The sequence below is a fragment of the Nomascus leucogenys genome, chromosome 4 (genome assembly GCF_006542625.1).
Source record: "Nomascus leucogenys isolate Asia chromosome 4, Asia_NLE_v1, whole genome shotgun sequence".
NCBI lineage: Eukaryota > Metazoa > Chordata > Mammalia > Primates > Hylobatidae > Nomascus > Nomascus leucogenys.
In genome coordinates, this window is record NC_044384.1 from 16,867,061 (window position 1) to 16,894,796 (window position 27,736).

A 27,736-nucleotide genomic window follows, 5' to 3' on the forward strand; every position below is an offset into this window, starting at 1 on the left:
TCTCTACCTTAAACAAATCAAAACCACCGCCTTATATTACACAGTACAAAGTACAAGCTGATAATATGTCACTTGGTATGCTTTGTTTTGCTTTTTTAAAAGAAAAGTCAATGAAAGAAGCTGGACTCAAACACATATTGTGTGCTCCATTTAGATCAAGTACAAAGACAAGTGAAACTACTTCATGATGTTCTAAGTCAGGATAGTGATGATAGGGTAATAAAGAGAAGGGTACAAGGATGGCTTCTGGAGTGCTGGTAATATTCTCTTCCTCAATATGTGTACTGGTTACATGGATGTGTTCACTTTGTGGAAATCTATCAAGTTATACACTCATATCTGCCTTTTCTATGTTTTTGTTATACTGATACAAATTTCCAAAAGGTTATAGAAGGAGGAGTAAGACCCCGGATCCTCTCCCCAATTCCAGCAGAGGACAGTTTATTCCCTGGAATAAAATGAACCAGAGTCCCTGATTCAAAGACATCAGGCATACTACATCACAGCATGACGAACAGGGAAACTGCTTTCTTCGGCCCTTCATTTGACCCAGGGAGGTAATGTGGAAGAGAGAGAATAGTTTGTCAAAGTATAGAGCAATAAGAGAATGAAAACCACTGAGTTAATTTCTTATTTAGTTATACATACAGCTTGAATATTCTCAATGATTCATCTTCATCTTGAGATTTTAAACAGCAGCTGAAAGATGGCTCATGTCCAGTGACTTGGTTTACTCTTATATTCAAAATATTTCAGTCTCAGTGTAATATACTCATTTTCTGAGATGCTGACTATTGAACATATGGTCTCTAAAAAGATAATTCCAGAAGTCCATCTGGGTAATATCAAAGACTCCTTTATCTCCTTTCATACCACACAGCTCAGTAATACTGTCTTATCAGATGTGTTCTTTGCAATTATTTTTCTGATCAACGATAGGTTTGGGAAATTAGAGAAAATAAATGTCATTAGAACAAAGTATTAACTAAATTTGTACATTTAATGTTAATGTTTACATACACAATTTTAAGACACAACTTTTTTTTTTTTTTTTGAGACAGAGTCTCGCTCTGTCACTCAGGCTGGAGTGCAGTGGCGCCATTTTGGCTCACTGCAACCTCTGCCTCCCAGGTTCAAGCAATTCTCCTGCCTTAGCCTCCTGAGGAGCTGGGATTACAGCTGTGTGCCATGATGCCTAGCTATTTTTTTGTATTTTTAGTAAAGATAGGTTTCACCATGTTGGCCAGGCTGGCCAACATGCCCTCAAATCATCCACCCACCTTAGCCTCCCAAAGTGCTAGGATTACAGGCAAGATACAACTTTTATCTAAAACAGTCTGAAGTTATCCCTTATTGATTTGATACACATGCAATGCTATAGCAACTGGCTTATGGAAGTTAAAATGAATAAGACATGATTGTCAAAAGATGACGGTATAATCTGTAGTATTGTTTAATTCTTTGTAATTACTTAAGTGTCAAAATCTCTCTCATAAATTGAAAAGAAAGAAGTTATCAAGCATAATAGAAAACACTGTTCTGAAAACAGGGAAGTTAAATAAAAATCCACATATGGCCAGGTGCGGTGGCTCACGCCTGTAATCCCAGCACTTTGGGAGGCCGAGGTGGGAGGATCACAAGGTCAGGAGATCGAGACCATCCTGGCTAACACGGTGAAACCCCATCTCTACTAAAAATAGAAAAATTAGCCGGGCGTGGTGGTGGGCACCTGTAATCCCAGCTACTCACGAGGCTGAGGCAGGAGAATGGCGTGAACCCGGGAGGTGGAGCTTGCAGTGAGCCGAGATGGCGCCACTGCACTCCAGCCTGGGCGACAGAGCCAGACTCCGTCTAAAAAAAAAAAAAAAATCCACATACTAAACTTTGAGATTCCTCCTCTCTTTTCCACTCATTACCCTGAATCTTGGTATGCATCGCCCTGGCAGAATACCAAAGGGTTTCTCTAGTAAACTGACACCCCCTGAGGAAAAGGTCCACACACTGTCTTTGCTGTGTAGCAGGCCAGAAGAACAAGCATTTACCCTGGCTCCAGGAAGAAAAAAATCTCCAAGAAAAAGGTGCTGAGAGGAATATAAGAATTCTGTCAGAAAGCTTACAAATACTAGGGGAAAAAGAAAAGTATACAAGTGATAAAGTAAGGCTGCTATCAAGCCAGCACAAGAAAGGAAATATAATCACTGCAATTAAATCCCTTAGCTGTGAATAAGTGCCAGGCTCATAATAACGTAAACAGTGAGTACTGACTTAACCAAAAATTAATACCTATATATTGAGAGGATAGGGGAAAGAGAAGTTAGTATATGTGGTGTGGGGTAGAGGGAGTGTGAGACAATGTAAACGAATGAAATCCTTATCTTCCATAGTAATGAGTCAACATATAATGTCCAATAATGAAAAACCAAAACATAGCAGTATATGCATAATATTTAGAAAGAGAAAGGAAAACAGCAGAAAGAGCCAAAAGATTCAAAAGGGTTTTCTAGGGAGCAGGACTTGGATGTAGGAATGGGCTGAAGCTTCAAGCACCTACTTCTTATTGTAAACTTCACTGCTTATTAAGATCTTTAAAAGTCTATATAGGTGTTACTTTGATGAAGGAAAAAGGCTTAAATTTTTAAAAATACAAAATAAAACAAAACCAAGAAATGTAAAAAACAGCGGGCAATAAAAATAGGGCTAACCTGCAGAGGGAAAATGACAACAAGACAATCAGCTCTCAAAGGTAGCACAACAGACCAGGTGAGGGTTGAGAAGTACTTTTACCATAACAGCTGGGGAGAGGGCGTGTGTGCAGTAGAGGGATGGGAGCAGAGGAGAAAAGAGGATGAGCTCAAAAGATATCACACAGAATCAACAGACATGGCGGATCATGTCGGTGACTCTGTAAGAACTAAAAGGCAAGACAGAACCTGAATCCTCCTGAAGTGGGTCATGCCCAAAATATCCCACCTCCTGGATATTTATTCCACAAATACTGGCTCTTTGGGAGCATTTTAATTTTCTTTTTGTTTAGGTTTAAAATGTTTGGATTATTATGAAATACTCAAAAAAATGCAGAAAACTGTAACATTCATCAGTATTAACTATACAGTGTTTTCAAATATTAACCTTTTGGGCCAGGTGTGGTGGCTCATGCCTGTAATCCCAGCACTTTGGGAGGCCAAGATGGGTGGATCACCTGAGGTCAGGAGTTTGAGACCAGCCTGGCCAACATGGCAAAACCCCGTCTCTACTAAAACTACAAAAATTAACCAGGCACGGTGGCAGGTGCCTGTAATCCCAGCTACTCAGGAGGCTGAGGCAGGAGAATCGCTTGAACCTGGGGGGCAGAGGTTGCAGTGAGTCAAGATCACACCATTGCACTCCAGCCAGGCAACAGAGTGAGGCTCTGTCTCCAGAAAAAAAAAAAAAACAAAATAAAACAAAAACCTTTTGGCCTCTCATTTTTCTTTTTAAAGAAATAAACATTACAGATTTAGTTGAGACCTTGTTCAAACCATTCACTAATCCCATCCCCGTCTCCCTAAAAGGTTACCATTAAACTGAATTTGGCAGTTAACATCCCCATCTTTAAAAGAGAGCATTAGGTTGGATGAATTTTTTTTTTTTTTTTTTTACTTAAGTTCAAAGCTACATGAGCAGGTTTGTTACACAGGTAAACGTGTCATGAGGGTTTGTTGTACATATATTCATCACCCAGGTACTACGCCTAGTATCTGTTAGTTATTTTTCCTAATCCTCTCCTTCTTCCTGCCCTCCAACCTCCAATAGGCCCCACTGTGTGTTGTTCCCCTCTATGTGTCCATGTATTCTCATCACTTGACACCCACTTACAAGTAAGAACACGCAGTATTTGGTTTTCTGTTCCTGCATTAGTTTGCTAAGGATAATAGCCTCCAGCTCCATCCATGTCCCTGAAAAGGACATAATCTCACTTTTTATGGCTGCATAGTATTCCATGGTGTGTAAGCACCACATTTCTTTATCCAGTCTATCATTGATGGGCATTTAGGTTGACAGTCTGGATGAATTCTAATGCCCCATTCTGTTCTAAGACATCAGGATTTGGCAGTATGATAGAAAGTCTTTGATGTTCTATAATAGAAGTGCAAAAGTCTACACTTTGGTGAAATATGTAAAAATATTTCCCAATAATTTCAAGAACACTGATTGATGATAGTTCATGATGGGTAGCTCCAGAAACAAACAAAATGATAATAATGATTATAACCTTTCAGCCAAAAAGAAAAAAAAAGCATATTAACTTTACTGTTGTAGTGCCAGTACAACTTTTTATTTTATTTTTGAGACAGGTTCTCCCTCTGTTGCCTAGGCTGGAGTGCAGTAGTGTAATCATGGCTCACTGCAGCCTCAAACTACTGGGCTCAGGCAATCCTCGTGCCTCAGCCTCCCCAGTAGCTGAGACTATATAGAAGCATGTGCTACTCTACCCAGCTACTTTCTAAATTTTTCTTTTATAGAGATGGGGTCTCAAAACGTTGACAGGCTGGTTTCAAACTCCTGGTCTCAAGCCATCTTCCTGCCTCAGCTTCCCAAAGTGTTGGGATTATAGGACTGAGCCATTGCATCCAGCCAGTCCAAAATTAATAACAATACATAGAGCATATAAAACCTAAGCTTAAGTATTTTGCAAACAAATCAGTCCTATCATTTGTCTTTAGTGAAAACGGGAGACTGAAGACAGAAAAATTATGTTTCAAGAACTACGGTATACCTGTTATTAGATTCTAGCCTCAGTTGTTTTTGAGGTTTTTTTTCCTGCAATTTAGACTAATCCTACTTATTCCCGTGAACCAACCAGTGATCTCTGCTGCTGCTCAGAAGAAACAAAAGGGATGGGTAATGTAAAAATCTTGATCGGTATTCTAATTCTGGGCATGTACTGGAATCAGCTAGGGACCCCATATCAGCTTGGTTACACAACAACTGCCTAGTTAATAGAAAGCTTTCTTATTTAGTTTACTTAGGATAATTTTACTTATTTTGTTTCACTGTTGTAGAATATATTGCTGTTGTGCTCTTTGTGTAGGAATGCAGATAAGCTTACTGAATGTTTTCTTAAATTGAACACTTACTATTCTTCCAGATAGCACCTCTTGTTGGAACTCACATTTATCAATGGCCCTCGCCAGGCCTACGCTTTGTGACTGACCTCTCTACCTTGAATACAAGAGGCCCTCATAGTTAGGCAGGAATATCATTGTCTCTATTAAGCCTGAAGAAGTTACAGAAGATGGATCTTCATTCCTCTACAACCCTTAGGATTAAAGATCTCCTTATAAAAGGGAGGGGCAGCCAGGCGCAGTAGCTCACGTCTGTAATCCCAGTACTTTGGGAGGCCAAGGTGGGTGGATTATCTGAGGTCAGGAGTTCGAGACTAGCCTGGCCAACATGGTGAAACCCCACCTCTACTAAAAATACAAAAATTAGCTGGGAGTGGTGGTGGGCGCCTGTAGTCCCAGCTACTCAGGAGGCTGAGGCAGGAGAATTGCTTGAACCCGGGAGGTGGAGGTTGCAGTGAGCCGAGACTGCACCACTGCACTCCAGTCTGGGCAACAGGAGTGAGACTCTATCTCAAAAAAATAAATAAACAAATAAATTTTTAAAAATAAAAAAAATAAAAGGGAAGGGGGAAATATGTCAGAGGCATTCGAACCTGAGTGACTCCATCTTGAATAGGGGCTGGGTAAAATAAGGTTTACCCCTTCTGGGCTGCATTCCCAGGAGGTTAGGCATTCTTACTCACAGGATGAAACAGGAGGTCAGCACAAGATACAGGTCACAAAGATCTTGCTGATAAAACCGGATGCGTAAAGAAGCTGGCCAAAAGCCACCAAAACCAAAATGGTGATGAAAGTGACCTCTGGCTGTCCTCACTGCTCATTGTATGCTGATTATAATGCATTAGCATGCTAAGAGACACTCCCACCAGCACCATAACAGTTTACAAATCCCATGGCAATATCAGAAAGCTGCTCTATATGGTCTAAAAAGGGGAGGGACCCTTAGTTCTGGGACTTGGCTACCCCTTTCCCAGAAAACTCATAAATAATCCACCCCTTGGTTTAGCATATAATCAAGAAATAACCATAGGCCAGGCACGGTGGCTCATGCCTGTAATCCCAGCACTTTGGGAGGCCGAGATGGGCAGATCACTTGAATCCAAGAGTTCAAGACCAGCCTGGCAACATGGTGAAACCCCATCTCTACTAAAAATATAAATTCTAGCTGTGCATGGTGGTGGTGCATGCCTGTAATCCCAGCTATCTGGAAGGCTGAGGCAGGAGGATCACTTGAGCCCAGGAGGCGAAGGTTGCAGTGAGCTACCACTGCACTCCAGCCTGGGTGACAGCAAAACAATGTTTCAAAAAAAAAAAAAAAGAATACCACAGTGGTAACTTTCATAGTACACATCAGCTACAGGGGAGAATCAGGAATTGCTGGAGCAAAATATCCTTATTAGAATCTCAACTGCCTATGTAATTAATTCACTGCAGCACCAAACTGTCCCAGTTGTCATTATATTCTTCTCTATTCTTTTCTTCCGGACAATCATAGTAAAAATATTCTTTAAAAAAATTGTAATGCCAGTTTTACTTAAGAATGTCCTTGATGACATACGAAAGTTATTTCTTATCACATCTCAACCCCTGAGTATATGTCTTTTTAATTTTCTGGGTGATAGGAAGTACACAAAAAACACTTCTGGTGCACGTTGAAGTATGATAGTTATCTCAAGGAAAACACTTATCTGATGACGTGAGTTGTGGGCCAAACCAGTCGCTATTTACAGAGAACCCCATTTTTACTTGAAAGAACAACTGACAAACTATTATTATTCATACTTGGGTATTTGGCAGACATTTTCTCAAAAATGAAGTGAGAAGGCTGCTTTTCAGAAAACAACTGATGGCATGTGCTGCCAATAATGGCCTTCAAATTTCTAATGAAAAATTAAAATTTTGGAAAACTCGTTTCCACAGTAAGCTTAACAACACCCCAATACTTAAAAGACTTTACTGATAAGATCAGTGGTGATGCTGGCTGGGCGCAGTGGTTCACACCTGTAATCCCAGCACTTTGGGAGGCCAAGGTGGGCGCATCAATTGAGGTCAGGAGTTCAAGACCAGCCTGGCCAACATGCTGACACCCCATCTCTACTAAAAAATACAAAAAATTAGCCAGGTGTTGGCGGAGCGCCTGTAATCCCAGCTACTTCAGAGGCTGAGGCAGGAGAATCGCTAGAACCCAGGAGGCGGTGGTTGCAGTGAGCCAAGATTGTGCCACCATACTCCAGCCTGGGCAACAGAGTGAGACTCTGTCTCAAAAAAAAAAAAAGGATCAGTGGTGATATCAACAAATGTGAATTCTTAAAATTCCATAATAAAATATATTAACATTTGGATTAACTGTGTTACACAACGAAGTAGTACTCTCCAAATGACCGACACTTAATGCAATAAAGTGATGCATGGGTAAAGAGTCAAATCAAACTGCAAGTCAGATCAATGGATCTTACCGTTAAAGAATTCAAAAAGCTCACGAATAGGGTTTTAGATTCCATTTTAGAACTAACATTTAAGAAATGACCACTTGTCAAGTTTTGGTATAGTATCAAGGAAGGATATTCACAATTACCTGAAAAGACAATTAAAATACTCTTCCATTTTCCAATTACATCCACAAACTTTATAAGCAAGTATTGGATTATTTTTTCTGGATGTTAAAAACCATAAACAGAATCACAGTGGTTATCATATTTTAATTCCTGATCATATTAGTCATGTAAAAACAAATGAACTAGCAATTATTTATTTAAAAGTTATATATTCTTTGCAGTTACATAGTCTTACATATTTGCAACAAATATATAAGTATCAAAGGTTTAATTTACCACAGAATGAAGACTGATCACTGCTCCAAAGAGGAAAGGAAATGAATGTGGTAAATTCTTAAATCCATTTGGAGACATGCAAGTCAAGTCCCTCTTTTCTACTTTAAATGAGCAGATTCTAGGCCGGGCGTGGTGGCTCATGCCTGTAATCACAGCACTTTGGGAGGCCAAGAAGGGCAGATCACTTGAGGTCAGGAGTTCAAGACCAGCCTGGCCAACATGGTGAAACCCCCGTCTCTACTAAAAATACAAAAATTAAGAGAGCGTGGGCGCCTGTAATCCCAGCTACTCGGGAGGCTGACGCAGGTGAATCACTTGGGCCCAGGAAGAGGAGGTTGCAGTGAGCCGAGATCACGCCACTGCACTCCAGCCTGAGACAGAACAAGACTCTGTCTCAAAAAAATAAAAAATAAAAGAGTGGGTTCTATTTATTTAACATGTGACTCCTGAAACCCACACACTAATCACCCAGATGACATGATGTAAATTGATTTAAACGCTGGTTCTTAAATTTCTAAGGAAATATCTATGAGAAAAAAATGACCTTTCATAAATTTCAAAAGAAATAATTTAATCTGAACAAACACCTGAAGTTCAGAAGTAACACACCAAATGTTATTAATTTTTTGCAGATGCATTTTAAGATAGGAATAAAAGTTGTTTAAGGAGAACTGTTCTTACACAACTCTATCCAGTTAATAAATATCATAAATCATTAGTTTCAAAAGCAGGAACCTTAAAAAAAATTTCAGATTGAGAATTGGTAATATCCTCACTAATAAACAAAGTCCTATTACCCTGTTTTCTGAAAGAGAAAGTTTACACACTAGCTTTTATCGTGAGAATATTCAAGAGATAACAAGCAGAAGTTCATTCTGCCCTCACCCCTTCCTAATGATCCACCCATTTCTGCAGGCTTACCTTTGCAGTTCATTAAGCCCCCTGGCAGCTGGAAGGCTAGGGTTTTGCCTTAGGAAGTTTTGTTTTAAATTAAGATGAGTGAGGTCTTGGCTGTAGAAGAGGTTGGCAGGCAGATGTTCCAGGCTACAACACGAGAGGTCCACTGAGCTAATGCGCTGGGATGCAACCTAAAGGGGGATAAAATTTAATTTTAATACCATCCACTTATCCTATAACTACTTTCTATTGATAGAAATAAGATAATCCCAATTTGGAATAGATATTCTATGAAAGTAGCACTGTTAGTCCAAATATAAACCAACAGAGTATTCAGTCATGTGCCGCATACCAACCTTTCAGTCAATAACATATCACACACAGCAGTCCCACAAGATTATAAAGAAGCTGAAAAAGTCCTATCCCTTAGTGATATGGCAGCCATCATAATGTCATAGCACAACACACTGCCTTCTATGTTTAGATACACAAATATTTACCATTTTGTTACAACTGCCCACAGTATTCGGTACAGTAGCATGCTACACAGGTTTCTAACCTAGCAGCAATAGCCTAGGTGTGTAGTTGGCTACACCATCTAGGTTTGTGTAAGTACACGCTGAGTTTGCACCATGAAGAAACTGCCTAACACCACATTTCTCAAGATATATCCCTGTCATTAAGTGATGCAGGTTTGTACTTAGTATTTGAGCCAAGTACTTTATAAAAGCAGGAAAATGTCCCTGCCTGGAGGGTATGTACAAGTAACCTAAGAGGAGACAGGCTGGAAAGAACACAGATTACTCCATCAGGTTTAGTGATATCAGTAATCTCCTCCAATGTAGGGGTTTTATTCCTGAAAACATAAGGAATAATTCTCTCTGACGGAAAGAGAATTCAGAGCTATGAGTAAATACACGGTCAAGAGACAAATACTAAGATCTAAACTGAACATATGAAAGCCATTGTATATACTGATTTAAAATAGCACAAATAAAGAAAAAGAGTATCATTGACCTTGTACACACCTTCGATTAATGGTATAGTAGAATCAGATTCCATTGCCTGTCTGCTACAAACTTTTCAGGCTGCCTCTCCCACAGTTTCAGTGAAATGCTTATAAATTCACTGTACTTTGCTTCATGTAAGTATTTTATGTAAAACTTATTTTATGTCTAAATATTTATCCAGATGTTCAATGCCTTCCTGGTTAAACAACTCCTCCCACGGCCAGGATTCTTAGGGCTAAAGACCAACTTTTATGTGGGAAGCAGAAAACGCACTGACCACCCTGTACTTCTCAAATGCTCTTCCCAATATTGTAGGTAACACAGTGCCAATTTATGTTAAAGCACAAGGCTTCAGCCCCACCTCCACACATCTTGGTTTTCTCTCCTCACAGAGGCAATGGGAATATAGTTCTAAAACTTTGGTTAATTCTCCCTATTTATCTTTACCAAAGCTTTAGGGCAGAAACTTCACTGCTTATCTGTGATCAATCTGATGTCTTTTTCTTCTACCAAACCCCAGGTTTCTGTTCCTAATTACACAAGGCAGTAGAACGTAGTCCTTAGGTGTATGGTTCTGAGTTCAGTGTCCAGATTCACAGCCCAGCACCACCACTCAGGAACTGAGATTACTTGAATAGATCACTGATCTAAGATCCAGTTTTCTCATCTGTATAACATGTATAAAGATGGTACCTACTTCTACATGGCTGGTACAGAAAAAGCACTCAATAAATGTTAACTGCTATTACTATTACTAGTACTACTACTAACACTACCATTCCCAAATCAAGTCATTCACATTTTATTTTTTATTAAAAAAATTTTTTTTAAATAATAAAGTAGGGGCAGGGTCTTGCCATGTTGCCCAGGATGGTCTCCAACTACTGGGCTAGGTTGATCCTCTCACATCAGCCTCCCAAAGTGTTGGGTTACAGGCATGAGCCACCACACCCAGCTTCATTCACACTTTATATCCACTAAAATCCATACTCTCCTGATGCTAAAAGTATCCAGAAGTAAATCTGCATAAGATATGTTCTGCTAGATCGGGCACGGTGGCTCACATCTGTAATCCCAGCACTTTGGGAGGCCGAGGCAGGTGGATCATTTGAGGTCAGAAGTTCGAGACCAGCCTGGCCAACATGGTGAAACCCCGTCTCTACTAAAAATACAAAAATTAGCTGGGCGTAGTGGTGGGTGCCTGTAATCCCAGCTACTTGGGAGGCTGAGGCAGCAGAATCGCTTGAACCTAGGATGCAGGGGTTGCAGTGAGCTGAGATCGTGCCACTGCACTCCAGCCTGGGCGACAGAGAGAGACTCTGTCTCAAAAAAAAAAAAAAAAATCTGCTGAAGGAATATTTGAAGTTGAGAGAAATTACTGTGCACACATGAAAACTAAAGGTATACTGGGTGAGAAAGGCTGGGCAGGACTTACCTCTAAAGACTTTACCGAGAAAGTCTGAGTTTGCATTTTACCAATTTTATTTTTCTGTGAATTTTCACCATTAAATAAGAAAAAGAAACTTCCAAACAGGGCCAAACCACTCATATAAAGAAAGATGTAAAAAGAGACAGAATGTTAATGGGCCTGAAAGTAGGTGCAAAAGCACCATGCCACACAGGATTCCTATGGCATTCATAGGAAGTGGATGGGAACCTGTTTATAGAAAGCAAGGTTGAAAGCTCTGCTAGTTAGTGGAATCATTCATTCAAAAATATGTGTTGAGCATCTACTTAATGGTGTGTGGCAGGCCTTTTATTTCCTGAGATACAACAGGAAAACAAGACAGACACAGTCTCTGCCCTGAATGAGTACACATCAAGAGGGCAAGGTAATTAAGATACTACATGATAACTGTTAAAAGAATAGGAAGTGCAAGGACACAGAACAGAATCCCAGGGGGGAGAAAAGGATTCCCAGAGGATGTAATGTCCAAGCCCAAAATTGAAGCCTCAGTAAAAATCTGTGTTTTTTCTCTGCCCCAAATCCTTTCTCCTTCAAACTCATGATCCTAAGGGGAACTGCAAACAAAGTACCCAGATGCTCTGGATTCGTGGGGAGGCATGCATTCCAGGTCTGAGCAATCTGAGTGTCCTATCTGCTGAAGGCACAGACTGATCCAACAGGTGCTAGCATGGGACCCAAGCTAGGTTAATCAGAGGACTTCTCTGGGATTTACATATTCTGAAACCAGGAGAGAAAGAGAACCAGCTACTTAGAGCTGCAGTTAAAATGAAGGAACCAGATCCATATGTATCAATCTGACTTGATACAAATGCAAACCGCACCATGACACATTCCATTTATGAAAACCATTTTTAATACAACACACACACCTCCATATATTATATGGATGAATAGTTGTATGTGCAATATATACCATGAGATCATAAATTTCTATTGCTTTAAGCCACCGAGGGTTTGTTAACATGTTACAGCAGCCACAGGAAACTAATGAAACCCTTCTTATTTTTTCCATTGTACTTTTCATTCATTCAATATGTTTACTGAATATCTACTAGAGGTGCCAATTACTGTTCTAGGTAAGCCCTTAATATACTTCAGAAAACAAAATGAAGATCCCTCCCCATTAAGCTTTCTTTACAAATAAATAAATTATATGTTAAAAAAAATTGGTAAGCACTACAGGAAAAAAAAAAAAAAAACAGCTTGAGAAAGGGGGTCAAGACTGCTGGGAAGGTGGTAGATTGTAATTTAAATAGGTTAGTGAGGGTGGTCCCCACTGAAAAGACGACATTTAGAAAGGAAAAACAGGAGAAGTTGGCTGATAGGATTTATCTGGGAGAAGATGCTGCCAGGCAGAGGAAGTACCCAGAATTAGGGCCCTTAGAGAAGCATGCCTTAGCTAGGCATGGTGGCTCATGCCTGTAATCCCAGCACTTTGGGAGACTGGGGTGGGAGGACTGTTTGAGCCCAGAAGTTCGAGACCAGCCTGGGCAACACAGTGAGACCACCAACTCTACTAAGAAAAAAATTTTAAATTAGCTGGGCGTGGTGGTGCGTGCCTATAGTCCCAGCTACTTGGGAGGCTGAGGTGGAAGGGTCACTTGAGCCCAGAAGGTTGAGGCTGCAGTTAGCTTTGATCACACCACTGCACTCCAGCCCGGGCAGTAAAGCCAGATCCTGTCTCAAATTTATAAAAGGAGCATACCTGGCATGTCCGAGGGACCTGAGAACACTGATAATAAGGAGACAGTGACTGGTAACGAGGTCAGAAGGTAAAGGGGCAGGGGATATGGGGTAAGCAGCAGATCCTATGGGACCTTCAGGCCTCGTAAGGACTCTGGCTTTTAAGGTGAGTGAAATGGGATGTGTGGAAAGGTTCTGAGAAGTGTGAGGTGATCACCAACATATGGTCGACGCTCCATATCCACTGGGGATTAGTTCCTGGACCCCAGCAGGTACCAAAATCCACGGATGCTCAAGTCCCTGACATAAAATGCCATAGTACACTCAGCCCTCCGTGTCGGCAGGTTTTGATCCACGGTTAGTTGAATCCGAAAATGGGAAACTCGCAGGTAAGGAGGGCCTACTGTACCATGGAATTTTCTTATTTTTTCTCTATCTTTGTCTCTAGATTGTAAGCTCCATAAAGGAAAGGATTTTTCTATTTTGTTCACTGATATAACCCCACGTTGAGTACTTGGGAGGACCCTCAAAACATCTTGCTGGAAGAATGGCCAGAGGATGACCTTACACCTCTTCCTTTCTCACCAGGCAGCCTCTGCATCTGGTGCATCCTTTCATGTGGCAACCACTTTGAAGAAGACAAATTCCATTTCAAATGAAGCATCCCACTAAATACTCCCTTTGGACAACTAAGAGAAAATGATTTAACATCAAGTTGTATCGGCTTCCTTTCCTCCTTCTAGACCGTAAGCTGTTTCTGCTGGAAACAAGGAGGAGGAAACCACATTAACGAGGCTACAAGCAAGGGCAGTCCTGTGTGAGCTATGCAGAACTAGGAACGTCTATCATGAGAACATAAATTCAACATGTTAACATGGCCACGAGGCAGTGAGCTGCAAAGGTGACCACAAAAAGCTACTACTAGCTACACCACTGCCCAGTCCCATGAGCTGCAACAGAATGGGAGATTTAAGTGCTTCTACTCAGAGCAACCTGGGCACATCAGGGCTCTACCACAAAGAGAGGAAAGCACTCTACTTAGAAGGTATGGCTTGATTCCCGAATGAGAAAACTACCAGCTGGGCTATCCAAAGAAACTGTGACCCACCTACACAGCAGCTATTAAAACTGAGATCCTGCCTGAAATAAGAAAGACCTACATACATAAAAAAAAAATTAATCAAAAAACCACATGTGCACACCTCAGAGCAAGTAGCCTTTATTATTCTAGCATTTTCCTTTTCCAAGTAACAATAATAATAGTTAACATTTAAGTAGTGCCTTGTGATAGGCACTCTTCCAAGAGCTTAAGATACACTATTTAGCTTAATCTTCACAACAACCCTGTGCAGTAAGAACTTACCCGTTTCAAAGATAAAGGTTAAACTGAGTCACAGAGTGTGCGCCCAAGGCCACTTAGTTTAAAAAGTAGCAGGGTCAGGCTGGGTGCAGGGGCTCACGCCTGTAATCCCAACACTATGGGAGGCTGAGGTGGGTGGATCATTTGAGGTCAGGCGTTTGAGACCAGCCTGGGCAACATGGTGAAACCCCTTCTCTACTAAAAATACAAAAATTAACCAGGCATGGTGGTGGGTGCCTGTAATTACAGCTACTCGGGAGGCTGAGGCAGGAGAATCACTTGAACTTGGGAGGCGGAGGTTGCAGTGAACCAAGATTGAGCCATTACACTCCAGCCTGGGTGACAAGAGCAAAACTGCATCTCAAAAAAAAAAAAAAAGTAGCAGGATCAGAGTTTGAACAAGAGCCTATACTATTAACTCTTGCCATCAGGTCAAGACCTGGATCTCACCAGAAGGGAGGCTCCTCTAATCCCCATCATAAAATAATATAACTAGAGCAAAGAAAATTAGATGTACTCCTCAGGATATGTTTAAGCCTTAGAAATGAAGACAAGGTGGTCAGAGACAGTGAGTCCTCCTCGGGAGAAGCAGTAGAGACCATCTGCTGACCAAATACAGATTTCGGAGGAGGGGTGAATCCCCATGGGGCATTATTCCTTGACATCATAGGCTCTACCCCACTCCAATCCCACACAACTTATCCAACTGGGCAACGGTGATGCCATCCAGTGAGCACCTAATCAAAATTTTAAAGGTTACAGAAAAAGTATAAGAGGTTATAGAAATTTGGGAAGTGAAACAGGCATATATAGAAAGTGCCTCAAATCTTTGTTACAGAAAGCTTCTAAAGGATCTCAGAATATAAATTCCTTTTGGCAAAAGCTACTGTACTTATAACCACAGACAAGATAGTTGAAGGCACAAAGGTGAGGTCCACACAACTTGACATACAGGAGAAAGGGCACCAGCTTAACAGTATGTGGGGTAGGTAGGAACAGTTCTACTCACTAGCAACGTGACTTTGAATAAGTCACTTTGCTTACCTGTCTGTCCTTCAAGTTTCCTTATCTCTAAAATAGACTAAGTCCTGTCTTATAGACTAACAGACCTGACCTGATCACCTTAACAAGTTGCTGCAGTAGTACTATTTTATTCATTTTAAAAAATCAGGAGAGGCTGTGTAGACCAAGTATCCCCACAGCAATGTCTACCACTGCAAGCAATAAAAGTCTATAAAACAAAAAAGACTACGATGTAAGCCAATGCTCTCGTCGTTGAGCAGTTATACGGATAAACTGCAATCAGCCAGACCATCAATGAACTACAAATAAAGAGATTCAAGTTGTGATCAGTTGAAGGTAAATGCAGCCTAGAAAGTCAGTTTTAGTCTGTATTAACAGTAACAGGCTGGGGGCAGAGGCTCACGTCTATAATCCCAGCACTTTGTGGGGCCGAGGGGGACAGATCACCTGAGGTCAGGAGTTTGAGACCAGCCTGGCCAACATGGAGAAACTCCGTATCTACTGAAAATATAAAAATTAGCCAGGTGGGGTGGTGGGCACCTATAATCCCAGCTACTCAGGAGGCTGAGGTAGGAAAATCGCTTGAACCGGAGAGGCAGAGGTTGCAGGGAGCCAAGATCGCACCACTGCACTCCAGCCTGGGCAACAAGAGCGAGACTCCATCTCAAAAACAAAACAAAACAAGAACAACAAGAACAACAACAACAACAATGAAAAAAAGAAAAAAAAATTAAGGCTAATTGAGTTAGTAAGTTAAATGGGACTTTTCTATCACGATGGACACACCCTGAGAGATACATCAAAATGAACATAATTTCCAACTACCTGCTCAGGTGGTCTCTTTTTTTCCCAAATGACTTGTAAATATACATGAGGGAAGGAGGGTTCATTTGGTCCTCAAAATATTTCCTCTAAAGAACACTGCACTATAAAAAATGCTAATGTGAACAACAAAATTTTCAGATGACTCAATGGGTGGCCACACATTTCTAACATATTACTCAGCTTGACACTTTCCTAAGTCATTTCTTTGCCTATTATTAGGACCCTTATGACAAAAATGTCCCTCCTCTGAGTGTAGCTGGGTTGCATTTGTAAACCATTCTATCTGTCCTATCCTTACCCTATCCCTGCCACGCTTTCAAAATTCTCATCTTCCCCTGCAAGAGGACTGTACTCTGCATCATTCCCATTACTCTTTTTGGTTCAGATGGTGGATAATCGTCTTTCACAGGCAAGGGAAAGTTCACAGTAACATTAATGTGATGATTTTGGCCCCTCTATACTTTAGTAAAGTTGTATTTATCCGTATTATGTGCATGGCATGCTCAAAATTAACCAGAATGACTCTAAAAGGCTCGGTCAAAGCAGCTGAAATAGCACAAATAATTCTGCTTGTGTGAAGTGAAAGACTGCTGTCAACCTGCCAGGCACGGTGGCTCACGTCTGTAATCCCAGCACTTTGGAAGGCCGAGGCAGGTGGATCACGAGGTCAGGAGATCAAGACCATCCTGGCTAACACAGTGAAACCCCGTCTCTACTAAAAATACAAAAAAATTAGCCGGGCGTGGTGGTGGGTGCCTGTAGTCCCAGCTACTCGGGAGGCTGAGGCAGGAGAATGGCATGAACCCAGGAGGCAGACCTTGCAGTGAGCCGAGATAGGGCCACTGCACTCCAGCCTGGGCGACAGAGTGAGACTCCATCTCAAATAAATAAATAAATAAATAAATAAATAAAAATTAATTACATCATATATCTTCATAATGTTCCAATAAAAGCATATCAAAGCTACCAGTTTTATACTTATGAAATTCTACCTGGAATTTCAGAATCTCACCATTTCTTTTTCTTAAATGGTTAAATGAGATGGAAAAAGATATATAAGAAATAAAATATGGGCCAGGCACAGTGGCTCATGCCTGTAATCTCTACACTTTGGGAGGCTGAGGCGGGAGGACCACTTGAGTCCAGGAGATTGAAACCAGCCCAGACAACATAACAAGACCCCATCTCTACAAAATTAAATTTAAAAATTGGCCAGGTGTGGTGGCACGTGCCTATAGTCCCAGCTACATGGGAGGCTGAGGTGGGAGGAATCCTTGAGCCCAGAAGCTTGAGGCTGCAGTGAACTATGATTGTGCCACTGCCCTCCAGCATGGGTGACAGAGGGAGATCTTGTCTCAAAAAAAAAAAGAAAAGACAAAAGATTACGCAAATTATACAACATTTAAAATGATTCGAGGTAATGACATAGCAAATCAATGAACACAACAGGAAAATCCAGACAGGCTATCATTAATAGGTTAAAAATGAGAGATGGGCTGGGCACAGTGGCTCACGCCTGTAATCCTAGCACTTTGGGAGGCCAAGGCAGGCAGATCATGAGGTCAAGAGTTTGAGACCAGTCTGACCAACATGATGAAACCCTGTCTCTACTAAAAATACAAAAATTAGCCGGGTGTGGTGGCGCACACCTGTAATCCCAGCTACTCAGGAGACTGAGGCAAGAGAATCTCTTGAATCCGGGAGGCAGAGGTTGCAGTGAGCTGAGATCGCACCACTGCACTCCAGCTTAGGCAACAGAGCAAGACTCCGTCTCAAAAATAAATAAATAAATAAATAAGTAAGAGAGATGGTATTCTGTGAGGGCAAGAGCATTTGGGAGAAGTAGGATCTACGATTTTAAAATGATGGGCTATGAGGTACCTGTTAAAATATTGTTAAAAGACCCAAAAATAAGAGTATGGAAAGAACTGCAGGCTGGGGAAGAAAACAAAACAAAACAAAATCCCTGGCTCACTGTTCAAGGACCAAGCTATAACAATATTTAAAAAGCCAATCAAGAGAACTCCAGACCAAGAGATCCTCCAAAGTATCCTCAGCTCTCTTTGCCAGCAGAGGTGAGGCGATGGGGATGAGGAGGCAGAATGCATGGGGCCATCAAGCTACCCTGAGTGAATCATTCAATAAACATTTGTTATTTGCCTTTTATGAACCAGGAACTGTACCAGGTACTGCAGAGATGCAGTCTTTGTCTCCAAAAGCTTAGCTTCTTGAGGACACACACATCTAAATAACTGTAATTCACTAAAGAGGATGCAGCGGTGCCATAAGAGCACACACAGGGCCAAGAACAATCCTCAGAGCTCCATGTTGACAGCATCAGTGCCAACACAGTCCCCTCCCTTGACAAAATGAGCCACGTATTCACAGACACTTCTGCTGCATTTGTCCAGTGAGCTCATCACGCGGCCAAAAGTGAAAATGTGGACTCTTTAGGAGTCAGAAGCAACTGAATAGGGTCAGAGGAGATGTCACTAACAGCTTTCCAAAATCATGAGCCACCGGTGTCACTCTAACAGTTATCTCCCTTCCACACACACAAACCCCATTGTGTTTCTCAGTAACAACAAAAAAATAGAGTTCAGCTTGGGTGGAGATCAAATCTGAACTCAGAGTTCCTTCCTCAGTTCCTTATTGGCAAAATATGTATAAACAATCTCTTTAAAATGTTACTACCTGAGAATGTTTTTGAACGTCATGGCAGCATTCCCCCAAAGGTGTCATCACCTTGACAAAGGAGAAATGAACTACAAAAAAAACTTACATTCTAGCTTTCTATTAAAATACATAATACAAATACTATTCAAGTGGTTCTACTACTAGAAATGAACTACTTGCTTTTTTCTTCCCACCCCCCGCCCCCACCCCGAGATGGAGTCTTGCTCTGTCACCCATCCTGGAGTGCAGTAGCGCAATCTCGGCTCACTGCAACCTCCACCTTCCGTGTTCAAGCAATTCTTGTGCCTCAGCCTCCTGAGTAGCTGGGATTACAGGCGCCTGCCACCACACCCAGCTAATTTTTGTATTTTTAGTAGAGACGGGGTTTCACCATGTTGGCCAGGCTGGTCTCGAACTCCTGACCTTGTGATCCACCTGCCTCGGCCTCCCAAAGTGCTGGGATTACAGACATGAGCCACTGCACCCAGCCTGTTTTGTTTCTAAATACAAAAAAAAAGAAAAAAAATTCGATGTTTAATTTCCAAGTCTAATACACAAGGTTCAGTATGTTTAATACAGAATTCATAGACTGTTTTTCCAATTACTCCACTACTTCCTGCTTTATAAAATAATAAATTAGACCAGTGGGTAGAAGAATTTAACCCTTCAGAGTAGGTGTAGAAAATTTAATACTCTGGGTTAAAAATACTGGGCACTCAAAAAATCCTAAGTACGTAATGGGAACTAAACTTTAAAGTTTGTGTGTGTGTGTGTGTATATGTGTGTATGTGTGTATATATATATCCTTTAAAGTTTAGTGTGTGTGTGTGTGTGTGTGTGTGTGTGTGTGTGTGTGTGTATATATATATATATATTTTTTTTTTTTGGTAGAGACAGGGCCTTGCTATGTTGCCCAGGCTTGCCTTGAACTCCTGGCCTCAAGTGATCTTCCCCACTCAGCCTCCCAGAGTGTTGGGATTACAGGCGTGAACCACCATCCACCATGCCTGGTAGAATTTTTTTTTTTTTTTTTTTTTTTTTTTTGAGACAGAATCTCTATCTATCACCCAGGCTGGAGTGCAATGGTGTGATCTTGGCTTCACCTCCTGGGTTCAAACAACTTTCCTGCCTCAGCCTCCTGAGTAGCTGGGATTACAGGCATGTGCCACGACACCTGGCTAATTTTTGTATTTTTAGTAGAGATGGGGTTTCACCATGTTGGCCAGGGTGGTCTCGAACTCCTGACCTCAGGTGATCCACCCACCTCAGCCTCCCAAAGTGGTGGGATTACAGGCATGAGCCACTGCGCCCGGCCGCCTGGTAGATATATATTTAAATTGGTCTAAACTCTCAGATTAAAAGAATTTAACTTTAAAATATAACATGACCAGATACAGATATGTGGTTAATCATATATGCTAAGTTCCTGATATACCAATATTTGACCAGTTTGCAAAGAATCAGACAACAGTAGTTCCCTCACCATTGAAAACAATTCAGTCTGCTTTGAATGACTCAGAAAGCATCTCAGATTTCTTAAACAACTCTTGGTCATCATTTAAGAAGATCAATGAGCGATGTAGAGTGACTATGCTCAAGTGTCTTTTAGCAGCATACTCCAATAAATAGACTGCCTGAGAAACTACCTTTTGTCATAGTACTGAGCTGCCTGGATTCTGCTGCCAACTCTGTATATAAAGTACTTTATTGAGATATTTTCAGCAAATCTTAGTTATTATTTAAATCTTTGTTTTCAGTCCCTTCCAACCACTGTAAAACACTGGAAGTACAATTAAGTAAAAGGAGTAAGGTAGTAGAACTTAATGCATAAAGCAGTAATTGAATACTTTATATATCAGTTCCCTCATCTGCAAAATGTGGATAATAATATCTAAGACATATTATCTTTTGGTATTAAAAACCAACCACAGGCTGGGTGCAGTAGCTTGTGCCTGTCATCCCAGTACTTTGGGAGGCCAAGGTGGGAGGACTACTTCAGCCCAGGAGCTCAAGGCCAGCCTGGGCAACATGGCAAGACCCTGTCTCTACAAAAAATACAAAAATTAGCTGGGAGTGGTGGCGCATGCCTGTGGTCCCAGCTACTCGGGAGGCTGAGGTGAGAGGATCACTTGAGCCTGGAAGGTCAAAGCCTGCAGCGAGCTGTAATCATGCCACTGCACAGCAGCTTGAGCGACAGAGTGAGACCCTGTCTCAAAAAAAAAAAAAAAAAAAATCAACAAAAAACCAACCTCATAGAATTGTTATCAGCACCTACTTCACAGGGCTACTACAAAGTATCTTGAACAGTGCTTGCCAAACAGTAAAAGTTACCAAAATGTTAGTTATTACTATGTGCATTATTGTTGTCACTACAGCATCAATTTGGTACAGTAAATAATTATATTGTTTAGAAAATACGTCAACAAGTTGAGGGAGGAAAAGAGCAAAAATATTTTCTTTTAGGGCTGACCTCACAAATGGGTAACTAATTCACTTTGGACATAATGTCTAAAGCAAGGAAAATAATGGTCACATACTCTGTGTTGATCAGATGAGATCTGCAAGGATGTCAACAAATCAGAGAGCACCCAGAAAAAAAGCTACGAGATAAAGTATCTGAGAACCAAGTGACAGAAGGAATTGTTGGAATTGCCAGGGATACTTCTGCTGAAAACAGACTGCTAAGGAGCAGACAGGGCAGTGCAAGGGCACAGATCCTGGTAACTCAACAATATTGAGAGGTTATTAAATAGGAAAGGGAGTCGGATTTTCTTGCGTTGTACTAGATAGAAAAATTTGGGTCAATGAGTCAAAGCTAGAGGAACACAGACTTCAGCTCACTTATAAGGAAAAACTGTCACATCAGACACTACAGATGTTGGAAATGCCTACAGACATCGGTGGGATAGTGTGAGAGTCTGGTCTTTTCCAAATCTTAAGTCTCTGAACTAAGAGTCGTTTGTTGTTGAAGACTACAATTCAAGGTTAAACTAAAGAATGCTTTCAAAGAAAATGTCAAATAACTGGTAGCACAATTATTTTAGAAAATTGCAGCTAATATTAATATTCCCTTCTTGTCAACTACATTACAAGGGCCCTTACCAATATTAAAACAACATTTTACAACTTTAAAATGTAGCTGTAAGTTCCTCCCTTGAGCCCTAGAAGTTATTTTATTAAAGATAACATTACACAGATCAAACCCACAAGTATTTTAAAGTACTAATAACAGAAGTACAGACCCCAATCAAACTTCTTTAAGGTTTCCTGGGAAAAATTTTCCAGAGTTTTACCAAGAACACATGAGGAACACATTTCCATTTGCTGAGGTTCTGGCAATCCACATGGAGCCTAATGCCTGGCACAAAGAAAAGACAGAAGAGTCCTCTCTTTCCTCCCTCCCTCTCCATCTCTCCCTGCTGGACAGTGAGAACAACAACTGCTAATTCCAACACAGCTGGAGAAAGAAGGCGGAAGAGATGAGAAGACAGGAGGAAGGAAGATGGAAGTACATGGGATGCATTTAAAATGGTAATAGTCTAATTATACAAATGAGCACTGCTTCACAAAAACATGCTTCTTTTGTTATGAGACGATAAGCAAACTAGGTATCTTTGCCATTTGTTTAAAACTGGATTATAAAACTTTAGAGAAAATAAAATTAATAGTTCTAAACTGAAATAACTTTAGAATTGAAGTGAAAACCTCTTCTTCAGGAATATATTCACTAGGATTTCAGAAACAAGAGCTGCTACAGGAAAAAAAAAAAAAGGAATAGAAGGGATTAGTGAGGAAATAAGACAGGTATAGATGAAGCATAATTATATCTGTAAAAAGATCATTCTATTATTTTCTACTAACTTAATTGTATGTGTAACAAAAAACTTAGTACAATCCAAAATGTTACCTTCTCCCTAAATTCAAAGAAGAAATTCTAAGTTCTCTAACTTCATAGACTGCTGCTTTCTAACTGTAACAAAGATTCCATAATGTAATTTTTTATATAACAAATCCATTACTATACTGGAAAGTTAATTCTAATACTGGGTAACTTACAGTCGTATTTCTACAAGAAAATGAAATGGAACTAGCAGGAAACTTACTGGCCAGCACTCATTTACTTTAGCTTTTTTTTTTTTTTTTTTCACACTTCTCAGACATGTGTGATATGATCTTTACAGGATATCTTTGCAAACTGCCTCTGCACATACTTGACCTATCCTTCTTGAGATGAATTTACTTTTCTTGTCTTCATGGTGAATACCTATTTAGCCTTAAAAGACTCAGCTTGCCCACTGCCTCCTTGAAGTCTTCCTATACCCAAATATCTCATATACTAACTCATATACTAAATTTCCAAACTTTTCTCACAAACTTTTCTTGTCACTACAGAATTGGTACAAGAGCAATCTTCTCAGGATTCATGTCATTCAGACCCACAGTTTCATTTATTATCATCTTTTTTTTTTTTTTTTTTTTCTGAGATGAAGTTTTGCTCTCATTGCCCAGGCTGGAGTGCAGTGGAACCATCTTGGCTCACTGCAACCTCTACCTCCTGAGTTCAAGCGATTCTCCTGCCTCAGCCTCCTGGGTAGCTGGGATTACAGGCACCTGCCACCATGCCTGGCTAATTTTTTTTGTATTTTTAGTGGAGACGGGGTTTCACCATGTTGGCCAGGCTGGTCTTGAACTCAGGTGATCGACCTGCCTTGGCCTCCCAAAGTGCTGGGATTACAGGCGTAAGCCACTGCACCCAGCCCCTTCATTCTATTTAGATTCTATGGTAGGCTTGTTAGATCAAAGGGCCCTTGATTCTTCATCCAAAAAAATGGGTGTAAAATGTGAATTGAGGGTTTCCAGAAAAGCCCTTGACTCCTCAGTAGAACAGTATTGATAGCAAAGCTTCTTATTGTAACAACCTCAAAGTTACAAACTACAGCACAATCCCTAAAGGACAAATGGCAGACCATGCTAACAAAAGGCGGCAGACTTCCTGAACTACAAGTTAAGAGGCAAAATATTGGTAAAAGATGTCTAAGTCATATTAAAGGGTTCCTTGTAATTACATCTAATAACACAAATCAATATGTTGGAAACCTCAATCTTGTTATACAAAAATGATTTGATTCAATTGATTAAGTATTCCTTGAGTAAAATCTAGACAGTAAGACACTGTGTTTAAGCAAATGAAACCAAAAGTTCAATTGTGATTCACCATGTGTCTTACTCTTTTTTAAAAGGGTGATGTTTGCTCATCATTTCATGGGATCGTTTGGCATGAAATGTGGCTCCGATTTGCCTACACTGTGCATGTTTAGGGTGCGCTCAAATCACGGCAACCAGAAGTTCACTGCAGTGACTTTTTCCCTCAAGTCAATGGCCTAGAATTAAACACTATGGTTAATACTGAGAGCTACACAGCAGGAGAGAAAATGACTGTGACAGTCACAGTCACCTGCAACTGTCAGCCACTGATCAACACAGAGAAAGAGACATGCAGACAGGTTCATGGCCCTCCAGGAGGCCTGAATTTACAATGCTGTTTTCATCGTCACCATGTTATAACCAACTAAACTGGCCAGGTTTGAGGTCCTTGGAAGAGGTCATGCTGTGCCTTTTCCTTTTCCCTACACAAGAGAACTGGGACAATGTTTAAGATAAAATGCCTAAGATTAGACATCGTGTCCCTAACTGCAGGGCTCCATCACTTTCAATTCAGTCATGTTACTATTCAGATTCAAAATACTGAACTTAGAAATGTGCCATGTAGTAAACTGTTCTCACTTTCATCTAGCTAATCAATATTTGAGAGCATTCCATCTGTCTAATAATAAGTTAAAAGCGTAGCTCACAATATGCCCTTTTCCACAAGTGTTGTATATTTTCTTGGGTACCACATGCTACATCACTATTTCAGGAATAAGGTACCTGAATCAACCCTCTAATCTTTATCTGAATTGTCCATTCTTTAAAAAATACACACACACATAGATAATGGTGTTGTAAAAAGAGTAATTGTAAGAAGAGTCCTCATCTTCTAGAGTTATACACACACATGTGAAAATAGTTGTGAGTGAAATAATGTCTGGGGTTTGCTTTGTAATAATCCAGAGAGAAAGGGAGCATACCGATAACAGCCCACTGGCCAGGAGATGGTAACTGTGGAAGCCAGGTCACAGGTGTGTGGGGGTTACTACACAATTATCTCTACTTCAGAATATTTGACATTTTCTGTAATAAAGAGTAAGAAAAAAAAGGGACACAACACTAAGTCACTGACCTGAATCCACTTTTAATCTTCCATGGAATAAAGAAAAATACTTTATTTTATTTATTTATTTATTTTTGAGATGAAATCTTGCTCTGTCGCAGAGGCTGGAGTGCAGTGGCGCAATCTCGGCTCAGTGCAACCTTTGCCTCCTGGGTTCAAAAGCAATTCTCCTGCCTCAGCCTCCTGAGTAGCTGGGATTACAGGCCCCCGCCATCATGCCCAGCTAATTTTTGTATTTTTTGTAGAGACCATGTTGGCCAGGCTGGTCTTGAACTCCTAACCTCAGGTGATCTGCCCGCCTCAGCCTCCCACAGTGTTGGGATTACAGGTGTGAGCCACCGCGCCCGGCCAAGAAACAGATTTTAAAGTAGAATAATATGGTGTTACAGAAGTCACTAAACTTTTAAATTAAAACTAAGACATGCTACAGATTCATATGAAAGCCTAACTTTGCAAAGAATTCACAGGATCAATCAACATATCCACAATGAAGGCACTTTAAAAAGTGGACCATCAAGATGGATATCTAGGTCAGCATTTCCATCAAGTTACTCATATATCTGATAGGAGCTCTTCTGCACGTTCTTGTTATTCCCTCAGCTTAGCCGTAGCCTTTTCACATCACTGCCCCTCTAACCACTTTGAAAACATGCTGGGTACATGTACCTATGTTGAACAAACAGAGCCGTCTTTTACACTGTATATAATAGGAGGTTTACTCAATTTTTACAGCATGCTGTGCATTAATATTTTAGGAATGAATTTACAACCAATATTGTAATCCTCCCAAAAAAGCTCTCCCACAGTGTCTACCACTAATACACATCCAAAATAAAAACTCTAAAGAGACTGCCTTGGGTATTATTTTGGCAAGCAATATTAAGTGCTAAAGTTTAAAAATAATAAGCATATAAAAGCCTATCTTGGTAGAACACATCTGATTAATAAACTATAAATTTTCCCAAAATCAAATGAAACAAATTAGAACAAAAAATAACACTTCTCTTGCAGCTGAAAATCCAGAAAAATAAACTGAAAATAAAGAACTTTCCTTTTAAATTACTTCCTTAATTCATTTTCATTTAAAAATAATGGAAAAAATTTTTTCCCTCCTATTCTGGGGTAGGGACAGTTACTAACAATTAGAAACTTTTGTTTCTGTTGTTGGTTTGTTTTTCTTTTAGGTCCTTATCAAAATGAATCCTTATCTAAACATCAAGATGTAAAGACTATCCATTCTGAGAATGTTTTGTTTCTCAATATGAACAAAAGAAACTAAACATTTCCATAGTAACAGTGAGTGTGACTAAATGATATAACTTCCTAATACCTACATAGGAAGAAGAGCAGATGACAATTGAAGGGGGAAACTGGAAGCTGAAGGAGCTTATAACAATCAGCCTTATCCATGTCAAATTCCCTGTAGGCATATATTCCCAAATGGAGTGAGATTCTAGTCTACTCTCCCTAGATGCTAGGTTAAAAAGGAAAAGACATTATCGCAAGATTATCCTCAACACATAATGCTTAAAGAAGGGTGTGGGCATGTTTTATATAGGATTCAAACCCAAACAGGGAGTTCCTTCACCCATTTCTTTTATAATATCTAACCTCTTTTAATCAGTTCTTTACAATTCATTTGTCCTTAATTCACTAACTGTAATTGCTAAACATTTTTGAAATATATATCTGGTTTTTAAAATTGGAGAAGGGAAAAGTACTATATTGAAAATCTACATTTACTAGGCCGGGCACGGTGGCTCACGCCTGTAATCCCAGCACTTTGGGAGGCCAAGGCAGGCGGATCACCTGAGGTCAGGAGTTCAAGACCAGCCTGGCCAACATGGTGAAACCCCGTTTCTACTAAAAATACAAGAAAATTAGCCCAGCATGGTGGCACACGCCTGTAATCCCAGCTACTCGGGAGGCTGAGGTGGGAGAATTGCTTGAACCTGGGAGGTGGAGGTTGCAGTGAGCCGAAATCACACTACTGCACTCCAGGCTCAGCTACACAGCAAGACTCCATCTCAAAAAAAAAAAAAAAAAAAAAAAAAAGGAAAGTCTGCATTTACTAAAATGTATCACCCTCTGTTCCCCACCCCAGCTTCTCAAGAGGAAATCATTTCCCCAGTGTCTGCCATCCATTCCCCAAAAGGCTGCCATGGTTGTTAAGAGCAGTAAAAGGTAACTTGTTCAGACAAACTAAGACCCGTGTCTTTATCTGCTGAAAATACACATACAAATAGATAATACTTTAAAATATTATTTGACCAATCAAGGATGACCGTCATAGAATTATTCTATTTAGTTAGTTCTACTCACTTACTATGTGCCAGTACAAATCTATTATATGCATATCTCATATAAGCCCTAAAAGGTAAGTACTATTATTATTATTCCCCTTATTAGATGAAAAAGTTTAAAATTTGGAACTTAGATATAGCCACTTGGCCAGGAAATGGTGGAATCCATGCCTGCCTTACTTTGAAACTCAAACTCTTGACCCCAACACTACACAGCTTCTCTAATCAAAGCCTTTCTAAAAGGAAAGAAGGTCTTATTCTAATTAGTTGTAGTCAATACCAGT

General features: G+C 40.4%; 1 protein-coding gene across 1 annotated transcript in view; it reads right to left on the minus strand.

The window, feature by feature from the left end:
- Positions 1-27,736, minus strand: part of PHLPP1 (PH domain and leucine rich repeat protein phosphatase 1) — a 262,717-nt gene that overhangs the window by 105,394 nt on the left and 129,587 nt on the right. Inside the window, exon 4 of the mRNA XM_012506404.2 lies at positions 8,858-9,024. Within this exon, the coding sequence (XP_012361858.2) occupies positions 8,858-9,024 (167 nt within the window). The remainder of the gene's footprint in view (positions 1-8,857; positions 9,025-27,736) is intronic.